General features: G+C 60.2%; 1 protein-coding gene across 2 annotated transcripts; it reads right to left on the bottom strand.

Annotated features, from left to right (window-relative positions):
- Positions 1-306: 306 nt before the first annotated feature.
- Positions 307-10,880, bottom strand: PCDH12 (protocadherin 12). 2 transcript variants are annotated; one of them, XM_042024987.1, is made up of 4 exons: positions 7,697-10,821; positions 7,159-7,253; positions 5,816-6,003; positions 307-1,103 (listed from the first exon to the last, which is right to left on the bottom strand). In XM_042024987.1, exons 1-4 carry the CDS (start codon positions 10,598-10,600, stop codon positions 739-741), a joined length of 3,552 nt encoding a protein of 1,183 aa, XP_041880921.1. In that variant the 5' UTR covers positions 10,601-10,821; the 3' UTR covers positions 307-738. The 2 variants fall into 2 exon arrangements, with proteins under 2 accessions (XP_041880921.1, XP_041880923.1); XM_042024989.1 differs by lacking the exon at positions 307-1,103 and having other exon boundaries at positions 5,847-5,995; positions 7,697-10,880.
- Positions 10,881-15,241: the final 4,361 nt, after the last annotated feature.

Raw genomic sequence — 15,241 nt, 5'->3', positions numbered from 1 at the left:
TGAGGTTGGAAAAGACCTCTGAGATCCTCAAGTCCAACCTGTGATTGATCCCTACCTTGTCACCCAGCCCAGAGCACTGAGTGCCACATCCAGTCCTTATGGAGAAGGAAATGGTGGGCACTTGGAGCAGCTGTAGGAGAGATGCCAGGGCTGATTTTGGGGGGTTCTACAAAGTGCCAAGTTCACGGTGGCAGAACCACAGAAGCTGGAAGGACCAGTGGGAGACAGGCACATCTCCCCTTCCCCAGCTGCCACTTCAGGCTTTCTGCACATAGATTGTGTCAGCTACGCTGCTGACAGAGAGGGTAGTGTTAGAAAAAAACAGTTTTATTTAAATAACTGATACCCTGGGGTCCAGCTGCAGCAGTGTCCGTGACAGGTACTTTCACAGTCTGTGATCACATGGATGTATCTCACTGTGCTGTGGTTGTTCTCACAACCCCCTCCCTGGGCCTGTCCTGGGAGGAAAGGGCCCTCCCGCTGCTGGGTGGGATGGGAGGCTGGGAGAGCACTGGGAGAGCACTGGAAGAGCAGGGTGGGAGAGGAGGAAGGCAAGGACGGGCAGGCGGAGGGGAGCTAAACAAGGTGAAATCAGTCGTGGAGAAACTCAATGGGGCGAGGCAAAGGAGGAAATACACCTGTCTAGACACGGTCCTACAGTGACCCTGCTGGAGCTGGGGGCGACCTTGGGCACCCCAAATCTCTGACTGTTCTCTCCCTGCCTCAGCCACCGAGCTGCTACAGCCCTGGGGCAGTGTCCCCCAGGCCGAGGCTCTGCCCGCGGGCCGACAGCTGCCGCAGGAGCCCCGCACCCGTCTCGCTGTGCACCTGCACCTTCTGGGACAGGATCATCTCAAACAGGGTGCTCATCTCCGACAGGAACGTGCTGGCCAGCCTGGTCCCAGTGCCACTGGGGTCAGCCCCAGCACCTTTGCCAAAGGTCTCAAAGGTCCTTGGTTTCTCCTGCCTCGCAGCTTCCTCGTCCTCGGGGGAGCGCGGCGAGTCGGGGGAGAAGACGTTGTCCTTGTAGCTGCTGGTGAGGGGCAGGGACAGCCGGGCCACCCACGCTGGGTCTGCAGCTGTCAGCCTCTTGAGGGCCAGCTCTGGGGAGGGACAGCACAGCAGAGAAGGGGGGGGAGGGGAATAAATCAATAAAAATATTGATAAATGAAAATACCTAAAATCAGCTGAGAGCAGTGATTGTAACAGGTCACCTGTGACACCACGCAAACCAGCGGGTTAACAAAGCCAAACACAATAGAACTGGTTTGAAACTATTGGGGGTTTTGGTTTGGTTTGTTTTAATAAAATAACCATTAGAATCACTGTTCATTCTCATTTGTTGCAGTCCCAGTTGGCACTTCACTATATTGTTAGCAAAGCCTGAGAGAGGGAGGGTTTAGGACTGGCTGAAGGGGAGCAGACAATGAAAAGCTTTCCAGAGGGAAGTGTTGGACACAAAGATAGTGGACTTCCCTTCAGGGTCACTCCAGGGTGGGAATGTGCTGTTAAAGAGGCAGATTGAGACCGAAAAGAAATGGGTTATTGTGAAAACAATAATACCAGAATGAAATTCTGGATTATAAAATGCACAGCTGGGTGGTTGGAGACTGGGACCGAACAATTGAGCTCTAAAGTAGTTGTTCCTCGATTGGAAACAGCTGAGGAGCAGGGGGAGCCTGGGCTGGGGGCTGGGGCAGGCTCGTTAGTGCACCAGTAATTTGATTGTGGCCCAAAATGGGCGACTGGAATCACACAGAGGATTGGTTGGGGTATTCCCTGCTGGCAGGGAGGCACAGCCAGGGTGGATTGTTACTGGGTGTGACTGGGGGAATTACACACAAATCAGATGATCCATCTGCGGGAGCGGGAGCTGAAATGACACCAGCAGGGAAAACTCTGGAGATGAAACCAGGAGTGATCCAGGCTGACACAATGGAGACCCCAAGGGGTGGGGGGGGCTGCTCCTAAGGAAGCGAGTGCTCTCCAGGGATCTGACTGCAACCTGTCATTATTTTGAGGAGATAAGCACCAGCAGAGGAAATCTTTATGCTTAAAATAGTGTTGGCAAGAGAAGAAGTGATTATAACTGTCCATGAATAAACATCTCCTGGAAAATAAAGGAAGGACCCCATAGCAGAGGGAGCCTGGAATAGCTTCCCTGTCAGACAGCAGGAAGGGAAACAGGGATTCTTGTTTTTTGAGGTAGCTGGTAAACAAGAGTCCGTGCTGTGGTACACAGAGGCTGCATTCCAGCCCCTCATTGTTCCTTCCCAAAGCACATCCCAGAAGCTCGGGGGGGTTTGGAGCGACCGCCGGGTTTGGGAAAGGTTTTGGGAGCAGCAAAACCTCCCTGGTAACAAAACCCAGCAGTGGCAGGGTAGCAAGGGCTGGTGTCCCTGTAACAATTGTGTGGCTCTGACACAAGATGTGGCATCTGAAAGGAGGGTCCCCATTGCAATGCTCTTACCCTGCTGGTTCCAGAGGGTCATCAATAACACCCTGCCACAGCTGGGACATGGGATCTGCAGTCAGTGACTGAGGCACGGCTCCTTCCTCAGCCCACCCAGCAAGCTGGCCTTTCCCCTGGAAAACAACTGTCCTGGCATGGGCTGGGGACAAGAGCTGGGACTCCAGCCTGGTAAGGAGAGAAGGGCAGGTACAGCCCTCAGATTTTTGTTTCAGCTGGAGCCCCAAAATTCTCCTGTGTTGCTTCACATGCAGGGTTTCTCTCTGCAGTCTCAGTGTTTGAGTCGCAGTGACTGTTCCTGGAGACATCACCCGAGTGTGCTGCAGGTTTTGCTGTAAAACATGCAGCGTTCTCCTCCCCGGCCTGCAAGAAGCCACTTCATTCCCTGAGTACTTGGCTGCCTCATCTCTGGAGCAGGGCACAATTGGTCTGCTCTCTGCAGGGAGAGCCAGGCTGACAGTCCCGTGGCCATGAAACCTCATAATTATGTATGTTTAATTTGACCAATAACTCTTTACTGCCTTGTTTTAATGGTGTTTGGGGAGCAGGGGTTGTTTTTATCATCCATAAAGTTCTATCTCTCATCTGCTGCTGGGAGTGCTGCGCTGGGCTGGTGGGGGATCGGCGCTGACAGACAGTGCTGGGAGTTCATCCCGCAGCATCAACAATCCCAGAGCTGCCTGGGACTGCAGTCCCTCCGTTGGGAGCAGCACAAAGGCCCAGCCAGCCTCAGCCAGCTGTTAGGATCCTCCTGAGCACCAGCTGTGCTTCCTTCCTCCCTCTCAGGATGCAAGTCCACGGCTCTGTTTGTGTTTGGGAGAGGAGGAAGGAGCCCGGCAGCTCCGGCGGCTGCGCTCGGCCGCCTTTGCGGGAAGGTCTGGGCTCCTGGGGAAGGTTTGGCACCCCTGGAACAGAGCAGCCTCTTTGGGCACGGCCAGCAGGAGCCCACCCAGCCACAGCCTCAGCATTCCCTGCTGGCACGGAACAGGCTGCCCAGGGAAGTGGCGGAATCATCATCCCGGGCATGGGGATGTGGCACTGGGGACACGGCCAGTGGTGGACCTGGCAGTGCAGGGGACAATGCTCTGAGAGGGCTTTTCCAGCCCTAATGATTCTATGGAACTCCAGGACTTTGGCCAAAGGGGTTTTTTCCTGTTAGATCCAAGAATCACGGGAGATGGCACTTCATGGATCAGCCTCACCATAGCCCAGATTTTCCAGGATGCTCCCCGGAGTAGACAGGTCCAGTCCTCGCAGGACTGGATCCAGGCAGAGCTGCTGGGCAGGTCCACCAGTTCCTTTCCTGGCATCAGGGCATGCCAGTGCACCTGGGATGGAGCTGGGCTCCTGGCTGCTCCCTGCTCCTGGCTGCAGGACCTTGGAATCCAAGGAAGCTTTTAGGTCTCAGCCTTTCCTTTGTTTGCTCCTTACTGGAATAAAAGAGCAGGAAGGCAAAGGGGGAGAAGCAGCAGGTATTGTCCTTAAGGAAGAGCACCAAAAAAGCCCAGCTCTGGAATTCAAACCACCCCAGCAGCAAAGCTCAATGAGTTTCTCTTGACTGTGGACGAGCACAGAGGCTCCACAATGAAATTTCTGCTACAGGACATGAGTCAGCCCAACTCTTTCAAATTGAAATGCCAGGAGAGGAGATTTTTAGAACAAATCAATAAAAGGAACATGTAGAAAATGTCAGGCCCAGATGGCATTCACCCCGGAGTGCCAGAGGAACTCAGATATGAAATTGCCTGGTTTATTAGCTGCTGTTCATTAACTACTGCTTCAAATGAATGCGGGATCAGAGGGAGGGGAGGTGGAAATGGTGACAGGAGTTTTTAAGTGAAGGTGAATCCAGCACAGGCAGTCAGAGAAATCCTTCTGTGCAAGGCTTAGCAGAGAGAGCCACGGAACTGCTGCTCCCAAAGGAACCACCTGACATTGTCAGATGGGGAATTGTGTTCTGGAAATTTGGAAGGGCTGGATGGAGAGTCCTGCATGACTTTGGACAAGGGCCTGAAGTGAAGGATGAGGGGGAATGGCTTCCCACTGACAGACAGGGCTGGACAGGTTGGGAAGGAATTCCTCCCTGGGAGGGTGCCAGGCCCTGGCACAGGGTGCCCAGAGCAGCTGGGGCTGCCCCTGGATCCCTGGCAGTGCCCAAGGCCAGGCTGGACACTGGGGCTGGGAGCAGTCTGGGACAGTGGAAAGTGTCCCTGCCCATGGCAGGGGTGGCACTGGATGGGCTTTAAGGTCCCTTCCAGCTCAAACCATTCCAGGATTCAGTTCTGTGATGGCAGAGGTCACCTGAGCTGGTGGAACAGCACCAGCCAGGCTTGCAGGGGACCTGAGCTGTGCCTGAATTTACAGCCAGGTTCTGCAGGGACTAATATGTGTTAAAAGCTGGGAAGTGAGGGTAGGAATAATTAATCTTCCCCACCAAGGGAGGTCATTAGTGGAGTCCCAGAGTATCTGCTCAACACAGTGATAAATGACACGGAAAGGGGACAATGTTGGTGTTGACTCCACTAAAACACCCAAAAGCAGAGGCCTGCTGAAGGCCCTGATAATGCTGAGTGCCATGAGCAAAACGTGGCTGGTGAATTCCTGTGTCACCAACTGTCAGATAATTGTCCCAGGGAACAGCAACCTGTCATGTGTTGATGGCTCTCCCTCCACGCAGAGGAGGGATTTGGGAGTCACCACAAACAGAGCTCAGCGTGGAGCTTGGCCAGGACAGGAATGAGGAACAAACCAGAAAACCTCCTTGTATCCCCAGTGGACCCTAAACACTGCACACAATTCTGGTCACACATCTCAAAAAAGATACACTAAAATTAGGTTGGTCACCGGAGATGAAGAGGAAGGAGGAGCCCAGAGGGGCTCTGAGGGTACATAACACCCTGAGGGGCTTGACAGGGACAAGTGTCCACCTTTCTCACTCTGCATGGACCAGGACACCATGAAGGGAGGGCTCAGGCCAGCGTGGGAAGCAGTTCCCCAGCTGCAGTGTGAAACTGGACCTCACCCCTCAGCAACGACAGAGGTCAAGCTCACACATCGCTAAACCCTAAACCACAGCAGACACATCCATGGCAGGGAAGAGCAGCCATAAACACGTGGAAAATTCCAACGTGAAGCTCAGCAAGTCCCTTTGCCTGGTCCCAAAAGCCTGGGATGGTCCAGACGTGCTGCCCCAAGCCCTGCCCCTGCCAGAGCCACTGCAGGAGGTGCCATGTGCCCCTCCAGCCAGCTGCACCTCCTGGCTGGGGTTAGGGTGTGTTACCTGAGGAGATCCCGCTGCTGGAGCCCCCCCAGCCCCACCCTGTGCCCGTAGCGAGGTCACCTCACCTGCCTGGGGCTCCAGGAGGGTCTCCAGCTCCTCTCCCACGAGCTGCTGCACCGAGAGCTCGAAGGCGCTGTCGCAGTCACGGTCCCCGGCCTCGCTCTCGCCGTGCCCGCTGTCCTTGGTGCTCAGGCAGTCAGTGTCCAGCCCCGTGTCCAGCCCCGTGTCCAGCCCTGTGTCCAGCCCTGCAGCCCTGCCAGGGGGTCACAACACCCAGGTCACTCCAGCTCCCAGCACAGCCCTGCCCCAATGAGCCCTTGGAAGGGTCTCTATCCCCCCAAAATGCCCCGGACAGGGGCTGTGGGCACCCTCCCCATGCATCACTCTGAGAACCAAAGGCACCTTTGAGTGCCCCTCAGTTAGTGAGTTTTGCGGTTTTGCTCCACATTTCCTGCCTGAGAGGGTTTTTATCCTTCTGCAGCAAGATCACAGAACCACAGAAGGGCTGGAAGGGACCTTAAAGCCCATCTCATCCCACCCCTGCCATGGGCAGGGACACCTTCCACTGTCCCAGGCTGCTCCAAGCCCTATCCAACCTGGCCTGGGACATTTCCAGGGATCCAGGGGCACATCCTGAGCAAACAGGGACCTGCTGGCTCCTCCCCATGAATTCAGAGGAGCTTCCCTCCAGCATTCCAGGTGAGGAGCACCACAGCCCAGCCCTGCCCCAGAAGCCCTGGAGCTGCTCTCCCTCCCTCTCCATCCTCTGCAGCTGCAGGTGAGGAAGGTGGAGAAAGCTGTGTCTGCCCCTGGCCTGGGCAGGTGGGGACAGGGGGACATGGCAAAGCAGGGATGAAGCTTTGGCATCCTCAGGAGTGGGCACCCAGAGGTCAGCAGCATCATTTAATGGGAACACCATCAAGTTTGGGGATATCTTTGGCACACAGCTGGGATATCTCGGTGTTTCCAGCCCTGCTGCAGTTCCTCACTCCTTTGCCCCCTGGCACAGGGTCAGGTGTCCCAAACTCATGTTGACAGGCACTAAGGAACTTCCCAGAGCCATGAGAACACTCATCCTTGTGCTGCTGCCACCAGAGCTGGCCCACTGTGTGCTCCTGTGCACCCAAAACTGTCAGAGTTCTTGGCAAAGGATGATGGTTCATGGCCATGGAGGAGCTCAGGTGAGTATGGAGGGACCTGCCAAAGGTCCCCCAGCAGCTGGATACCACTGGGAGCCAGGACCAGAGGAGCAGACCCATCCCCTGAAGAGACAACCTCCAACCCCAGGGGATGAGCCTTTCCCTTGTGTCTCTGCCCTGGTGTCTCCTGCCCTCGGAGGTTTTGGACTGGTGGGACTGGAGCAGGGGAAGGGGGCGTGGGGAAGGGAAGTGCTGGGAGCCAGCCTTACCTGCTGCCGTTCTTGGCCGTGTACTTGTTTCCCCTGTAGTTTGTTTTGGGCTGGAACTGGCCCTGGTGCAGCAGGGAGAGCAGCTGGGAGATTTGCTGCAAGGCAGGAAAAGCCTGTTGAGCCCCGGGCTGGCCACTCAAGCTGCTTCCTGCCAGGACGTCCCCCCGAGCCCCCCCCCCCGGCCTTTTTATAGCGTTTCCTCCTCCTGCAGATGGCTCAGCATCCCCACACCGGGGGAAAAACAAGCCCTGGGCAGCCCACCTGGCCCCGAGCTCCCCCCGCACCCCTCCCGCTGTTCCCTGCCCACGGGATTGTCCCCTTCTCCCCGTGACAGCCCCGCTCCCGAGTGTCCTGCTGGGGTGACCCTGCCGGGCGGGGAGGGTTGTTCATCCTACCCAGCCCATTGAGGCATCGCTGCCCAGTCTGGGGGAAGAGACCAACCGAAGACCATCAGGGTGCACATTCCCACCCCCCCAGGGTGGGCAAGGCCCGGGCAGGGAAGGATTGGGGGTGTCCACACGCCCGGGGCAGCTCCTACCTGCACTGGGGGTGACTCCATCGCGAACTCCCCGGTCGGGCTCTGTTCCGCCAGGGCCACCAGCGACAGCCGGACCAGGCTCCTGAGGATCTGCTGGTGGGGCTGGGGCTGCCCGGCTCCCCCTGCACCCACGGGCTGCTCGGGTGGCACCTGGGGCTCTCCCATGGGTGGCTTCACCAAGCTCTTGCCGTGCAGCGGTGCCTCCGGGGGGCTCCCAGGCTCCTTCACCAAGTGTTTGGGTCTGTGGGGCTGGCAGGGCCGGCGCTGCAGGATGGGCAGGTCGAAGGTGCCCTGCTGCTCCTCTGAGTCTTTTTGTGTCCTCTGATTTCTCAGGGTCCTGTAGAGAGTGGGGGTGAGGTGGAGCGGAGCCTGTGGGGACCCCCCGGCCGCGGGGGTGGCTGTGCCAGGCTGCTCCTCCTGGCAGGGCCGGGGGGGCTCGGGCTCCCGGGGGCGGCCCCGGAGCAGCGGGACCAGGTGGATGTCGGCCTTCTGGATCTGCCTGTGCGGCTTCTTGAGCTGCTGCTGCCTGCGGGCATCCTCCGCCTCCCGGCAGTTGTAGGCCATGCCGTCCTTCTTGTCCTTCTTGCGCAGGGACAGGGTCAGCGCCAGCAGCAGCAGGCACCCGCCCAGGAGAGCGGCCAGGCAGATCACCACCACCACGGAGAGGCTCGGCCAGCCGGGATCCCGGGCTGACATCTTGGAGAAGGCCCCGTGGTGCCGGAAAAGCAAGCGGAGCCGGGCCAGGGTGTGCAGGGGGGTGTCCCCCTGGTCACTCACCCGCACCAGCAGCTCCCGCAGGCTGCCGGCCAGGCTGCTGGCATTGCTGGCGTTGAGGGACACCTGCCCCAGGAGGGGGTCCAGGATGAAGAGCCCGGCGTCATCCCCACCCACCAGATCATACCGGAGAGCCCCGTTGATGCCGGAGTCCACATCCCTGGCCACGATGGTGAAGAGGAGGGGACTGCCAGGGCACGACACCAGTGTGGAATTGGTCACTGCTGCAGCTCCCTGGGTGCTCCCATTCCCAGGGACCACCCAGCAGCACCCAGTGTCCGCATTGACCAGGACAGACAGCGTGGCCACCCCTCCCACCAGCGCTGGCGTGGTGATGATGGGAGCATTGTCGTTCTGGTCGAGCACAGCCAGCCTGATGGAGATGTTGGATGCCAGCTTGGGATGCCCTCCATCCTCCGCGGTCACCAGGAACTCCAGGCTCCTCACCTGCTCGTAATCAAAAGCTTGGAGGGCAAAAACGTCCCCAGTGGTGGGGTCGACTGAGACCAGCCCCAAAGCAGAGGGGTCCAGGATCCTGTAGGTGACCTTCCCGTTGAAGCCCAGGTCGGGGTCGGTGGCACGGACGGTGAGCAGGAAGGCAGGTGCTTCACTGTTCTCGGCAACAGCAGCCTCGTAGGCGGCCTTCTCGAAGGCTGGGGCGTTGTCATTGACGTCGCTGATGCAGATGGTGAGGTGCTTCAGCACGGCCAGGGACAGGTCCCCCATGTCCCGCACCACCAGCGTCAGGTTGTACTCAGCGCGCCGCTCGCGATCCAGCGAGGCGTTGGTCAGCAGCGCGAAGCTGTGGCTGTTGGTCCTCTTCAGCCTGAAGTGCTCGTGCCCTTGGCTGAGGGAGCAGAGCACTTGCCCGTTGCTTCCCGAGTCGGGGTCGCTGGCTGTCACCAGGGCCACAAAGCTGTCCTTGGGGAGGGCCTCGGAGAGCACGGGCACCCGCGCGGCCCAGGTGACGTGGACGTCGGGAGCGTTGTCATTGACGTCCAGGACCTTGACCAGGACCTTGCAGTGTGCGGGGATGGGGTTGGCACCCAGGTCCCGCGCTTGCACATCCAGCTCGTAGGCGTGGGTCTCCTCGTAGTCCAGAGGGAGCCTCAGGAGGACGCTGCCCGTGCGGGCGTCGATGCTGAAGGTGCTCAGCACCTCGGGGGGCGCGTGCCTGCTCAGGCTGTACTCGATCTCCCCGTTGGGACCCTGGTCAGGGTCGGTGGCCGTGACCGTCACGAGGAGGGTCCCGGGCAGGGCGTCCTCCCAAACCTCCACCGTCAGGGAGCTCTCTGCGAACACGGGGCTGTTGTCGTTGGAGTCGAGGACAATGACTTTAATCAAAGCAGTACCTGATCTTGGTGGCTCCCCGTGATCAGTGGCCGTCAGCACGAGGTCGAAGGAGGAGTGCAGCTCCCGGTCCACCTCCTTCACCACGACGAGCTCCGCATGCCTCGTCCCATCGGAGCTGGAGACGACATCCAGAGCGAAGTGCTCACTGGGGGAGAGGGCGTAGGTGCAGCAGGCGTTGGGGCCAGCATCAGCATCCAGGGCTCGATCCAGCGGAATCCGTGTCCGCAGGGATGCGCTCTCCGAGATCTCCAGCTCCAGCTCGGGCGTGGGGAACCGCGGCGCGTTGTCGTTGACATCCATCACCTGGACCTCCACGTGGATCAGGGCCGGGTTCTGGGCGGCCAGCACGTCGAAGGACACCCAGCAGGGATCACTGTGCCGGCACAGCTGCTCCCTGTCCACCCGCCCGGCCGTGCTGAGCACCCCATCCCCGCTGCCCACGTGCAGCGGGAACCTCCCGGGGGTCTCCATCAGCTGGAACGTCTCCGCCGCCTCTCCGCTCTCGCCGCCCTCGAAGTGCTCGGCCAGGCTCCCTATGACAGTGCCCGGGGGCACCTCCTCCAGCACCCGGTACTGCACCGTGAACGTGGCCACCTCCTGGGCATCGGCGCTCAGGAACAGGTACCACCACCACAGCGCCGGCAGCTGCAGCGCCGAGCGGCTCAGCCCGAACACGCCGCTGGCCGAGCCCCCGCGGCCCCGCCGCGCTGCCATGGGCTGTCCCGCCGGCCACCGCATCCCCGGAGAGTCCTCACGGCCACCGCAGGGCCTCGGCATCCTCTCCCATCTCCGACAGCCGTGGGCGCCAGCCAGTGCTTGGAAAAGAGGGGAAATCAGGAGCAGGGCTGGCCTTTGTCCCCCGCGCTGCCATCACCGGGGACGGCGCGGCAGCCGGGTGCTCCCCGGGCTGCGACAGCCCGGAGCGGAGGGACCGTCCCGCGAGCAGCCACCGGCCGGCTGGCCGGGCTGGGGATGGACCGGCCGACATCCTATGGAAACCCCACCTACAGGAAAAGGGAGGACCGGGCTGGTACAATGCCGGGGCGGGGTGGCGGCTCGTGGGGCGGCACGGGCCCAGCTGCGACAGGGTGTGGAAGTGCCCTCCGCTGCCGCCCTGCAGGGACCGTCGCTGCTGTCACCTGCAGAGCACGCTGCCCACAAGGTGTGATTCCTGCTCTCCCTGACCCGCCACAAACCTCTTATGCTTCAGGAAGAGGTGATGGACTCCCGCTCCTGCCTTGACTCAAAGCCTTGTTCCCCCACTGTTACATCTCAGGCTTTGACTTATTCCCATTTTGCCTAAATCCAGGGGCAATCCCTGCTCCTTGCTCTGCCTTTGGAGGGCGATCTGCCCAAGTCACCTTTCCCAGCACAAAGCTTTTGATGATGTCACCAATTCCAGCTGGCCGCACCAAAACGAGCTGGTGAATCAGCGGGAGCGTGGCCACATCAGACACGGCCGGGAGGGCACGGGGGAAGGAGGGAGGCGCTGGCAGACACGGCCTGTGTCCGTTCCGGCCTCTCCCCATCCCTGCATCCGTCTGCCCCGGCCGCTCCCTGTCTTGGCACGCTCTCCATCCCAGCTTGGCTCAGCACTGATGTCCCTGGCGTCATTCCTGCACCGCCTCAATTCAGCCCCCGTCATTCCTGCACCGCCTCAATTCAGCCCCCAGCCCCCACCTTCAGGCTGCCCAGCTGTTGCACCGGTATCACCACAGCTGGCCAGCTGTGCACACACAGCCTAAAGCTGTTCCATGTATTCCTCCTGAGCCTGCAGAGCCCCCGGAGCCCGGGCTGGGTTTACTTTGGTCTCGAGGTGACTGGAGGCATTCCGGACAGGGAAGGTCGTGTGGAATTTTCCTTGGCCGTTGTGGAGCATCCTCAAGGTGTGGTTGGAGCCCCACCAGCCACGTCACCTTTGTGTCCCCACACCTTCCAGGCAGCCTCCTTTGGTGTCCTGTGCCCACCTCGCCCTCTCCTCCTGCTTTTCCAGCCTTGATGGGCACCCGCTGTACCCCCAGCCTATTCCCATCCCAGGTGAGGCTCCTGCATCGCTGCTGTCATCACTTTTCTTTGTCTTGGTGAATTTTGATGCCCCAAAGAGCAACAAAATCGACCCCACCCCAGTGTCACGAGCCGTCCCCTCAGCTGGGCCGGTGCCACCGCTCGGCACAGCGGGAGGAGGGGACGGTGCCGCGGGGGGTGGCCGGAGCCCCGGTGCTATTCCTGGGCTCGGCCCCAGCTCCAGGTGACCTTTGCCAAGTCATTTCCCTGCTTTGTGCTCGCGCTTCCTCCCGCGCAGCCCGGGGCTCTCCCGGAGGGATGCTCCCGCTCGCTCCCGTTCCCTCCCGCTCGCTCCTGCTGCCCGCGGAGCTGCGGGCGGAGAGCCGGATGTCTCCCAGCCCGTGCCCCGATTTTGGGAGGGGAGGTGGGAAGGCCACTTCCTTCTGCTGGGAAGGTTATCCCTCCGCCTCGCGTCTTTTTAATGCTTTTCCTTTCCAGGGGTGGAGCGGGACAGAAGAACCGCGCTGGAACATCACAAGGGAAAGGAAATAAATGTGATATCCCGGGGCTGGGGGGGTTCCCCGAGGAGCCCTGCGTGGGATTTCCTTCTCCCATCACCTCCCACTGCAGAACAAGCCAATGTCCCCGAGTGCCCCGTGTTTAGCCCACCGCTGACACCGCAGGAGGTGAATTCCCCCCACACCAGCACGCACCTGCCAGACCCCGCTTGCTGCCGTCCCCACCCCTCAGCTGGGAGGATTCCAAACCTCCAAACCACTTTTTTTTCTCCCCAAGACAGGTGGGATTTTGAGCACCAGTTTTCTCAGGGAAGGGCTGGGAGAAGAAGCCACTGTCACCGGGCTGTGACCGCCTGAGCACTGTCCCCAGCCGGGCTGTACAGATCCCAGCACTGGTGACAGGTCTGGCCTGCCCAGGAGGAGCTGGAGGAGCTCCTGCATGAATTATTTATGATTCTTCAGGAATAAATCCCCACAGACCAGGCCTGTGACTCCCAGCCATCAGAACATTCCCAGCTGGCAGGAGGATGCTGCACAAGCATCACTGAGCTGCAAACCAGTGCCGGGGAGGGAGATGGACAAAGTAGTGCTGCAAGAAAATAGGAAAGAAAAACGGGGTTGAGCTGAGACTTGCCAGAAGCACAGGCAGGGAAATGAGATCTGGTGCTAAAAACAAAACCTGTCTCCTCCTGTTTCCTGTTCACACCCCGGCGGCTCCCAGCGTGCTTCAGGACCTCCATGGATTATGTGGTGCCTGTGAACCCAAAATTCCCCCGCCAAGGTTTAGGCTGCACCTGAACCCTTTCATTTAAAGCTCAGAAAGAGCCTCAGCCACACTCAGTTACTGCGGTGCTCCCTCCCTTCACTGCGTGCAGTGCTTCCTTCAGCTCCTGCCTGGTGCTGTCGGTGCCCAGAGCAGCTGGAAATGCCATTTCCAGGAGTGCAAACCTGGCTCCTCTGCAGCTCAGCTGCTCCCCGGGCTCCAGAGCAGGACATGGGCACACCCCAAGCTCCCAGGGGTGCAGAGCTGTGCTGGAGGCACCGCTCTCCCTGTCCATCACAGGGCAGAGAGCAGCACCACCAGGCTATTTCGAGCTCCACGGCACAGCTGGAGATCTTCAAACTTTGTCATTTTGGGCTGACACGGTGCTGGCCTGGGAGCAGGAGCTGTGCCATGACACAGCAGGGAGCTGAGGGCAGCTTCAAGTGAGAGGGAAGAGACTTCTTCAAATCCAATAATTCTCTCTGATGAAGACAGGCTGGGAGAGCTGGGGGTGCTCACCTGGAGAGGAGAAGGATCCAGGGAGAGCTCAGAGCCCCTTGCAGGGCCTGAAGGGGCTCCAGGAGAGCTGGAGAGGGACTGGGGACAAGGGATGGAGGGCCAGGACACAGGGAATGGCTTCCCAGTGCCAGAGGGCAGGGCTGGATGGGATCTTGGGAAGGAATTGTTCCCTGGGAGGGTGGGCAGGCGCTGGCACAGGGTGCCCAGAGCAGCTGGGGCTGCCCCTGGATCCCTGGCAGTGCCCAAGGCCAGGCTGGACATTGGGGCTCGGAGCAGCCTGGGACAGTGGGAGGTGTCCGTGCCCGCGGCAGGGGTGGCACTGGATGAGCTCTAAGGTCCCTTTCAACCCAAATCGTTCTGTGGTTCTGTGATTCAAAGAAAACATCAAAAGGAGAAGAGTTCAAAATGAGCACCACTGGTGCCCAACCAAAGTTGGGCCTCACTGGAGTGCTCAGGGCTTATGTGGTCTCATCTCTGCTCTACAGCTGCTCTGTGGGGTGAGAAATGGTGTCTGAGGGTCAGGACACCGAGGCCATGGACACAGGATGGACCCTGAGGAGGGATGGGCTCCTCCAGGCTCAGCTCCACCTCAGAGAGGCTGCAAACAGAGATGGAGCAAGCACAGGCACGGCTGCTTCTCACCATTCCCCAGGGATTGTGAGGTTTGTCCCGCAGCTGGAGCGGGTTCCCTGGGGAATGGGCACGGCCCGAGGCTGCCAGAGCTGCAGGAGTGTTTGGACAGCGCTGCCCGGGATGCCCAGGGTGGGGTTGCTGGGGTGTCTGTGCAGGGCCAGGAGCTGGCCTGGATGATCCTTGGGGGTCCCAGCTCTGGAAATTCTGTGATTCTATGAATTTTCAGCCCTTCAAAGACAGCCTTTGCTCCCCTAGAAGAGTCACTCCCTTTTCAGCAGGACAGCAATCCCTCCCTGAGCATGAGGTGTGTGAGGAGCTGGGTGCAGGCGCCGCTGCGCAAGGGAGCCCAGAACCTTCCCCAGCCGCCTGCAGGGACCTGGGAGGCTCCTGGGGCCCTTTCTCAGGAGGAAGGACGTGATTCCCCCTCTCACACCAGGCACAGAGCTCTGCAAGAGGTGGGGGGACCTTCTCTCGGGGGTGTCTGGCTCTCCCTGAGCCCACCTTCTCCGTAAACTCAAGCAGGTGACTCTGGCCGAGGGTGACCTCCACGGGCCACCCGCGCCAGCCTGGCCGGGGCTGCTCCTCCTTCCCCACCCCACGCGTCCCCTGGCTGGTTCCTTGCGGGCTCCCGCAGCTCCCGGGCCGGGGAAGGCGCAGCCCCGGCGGTGTCCGCGCTCTGCAGTTGGGTCCCTCCACCACGAGAGCCCACTGCTGCTCCGCGCTGCGCTCCGCCGCCGTCCCCGCCTGTCCCCGCCGCGGCCCGAGGGTGCTGAGCCCCCCAGCTCTCCCCACACAGGGGATGCGATCCCCCTCACCCTTTCCCCCCGCGCCCCCAGCCCTGCGGGGAGGCTCCGCTGGTGCTGCAGCTGCCTCCCCTCCGTGTTCAGCGGGTGCTCTGAGTGCCTCCCTCAGTTTGGCACGCGTTTGGGGTGTTGCCCTCGGTTTTATGCGGTTTTAGGGTCGTTGCTCTGGGTGCCTCCC

Source organism: Corvus kubaryi, unplaced genomic scaffold (genome assembly GCF_017639235.1).
Source record: "Corvus kubaryi isolate FWS band 111438036 unplaced genomic scaffold, C.kubaryi_AGA036_p1.0 128, whole genome shotgun sequence".
NCBI classification, from domain to species: Eukaryota; Metazoa; Chordata; class Aves; order Passeriformes; family Corvidae; genus Corvus; species Corvus kubaryi.
This window is presented reverse-complemented; position numbering and strand designations above follow the sequence as displayed.

Excerpts from the sequence above, each read along its gene's own strand:
- PCDH12 (XM_042024987.1), bottom strand. The coding sequence starts at position 10,600 with ATGCCGAGGCCCTGCGGTGGCCGTGAGGACTCTCCGGGGATGCGGTGG. Across the intron at positions 7,254-7,696 it reads TGGAGTCACCCCCAGTGCAG|CAAATCTCCCAGCTGCTCTC; the intron begins GTAGGAGCTGCC and ends CCTGCCTTGCAG. Across the intron at positions 1,104-5,815 it reads CCTCCTGGAGCCCCAGGCAG|AGCTGGCCCTCAAGAGGCTG; the intron begins GTGAGGTGACCT and ends GTCCCTCCCCAG.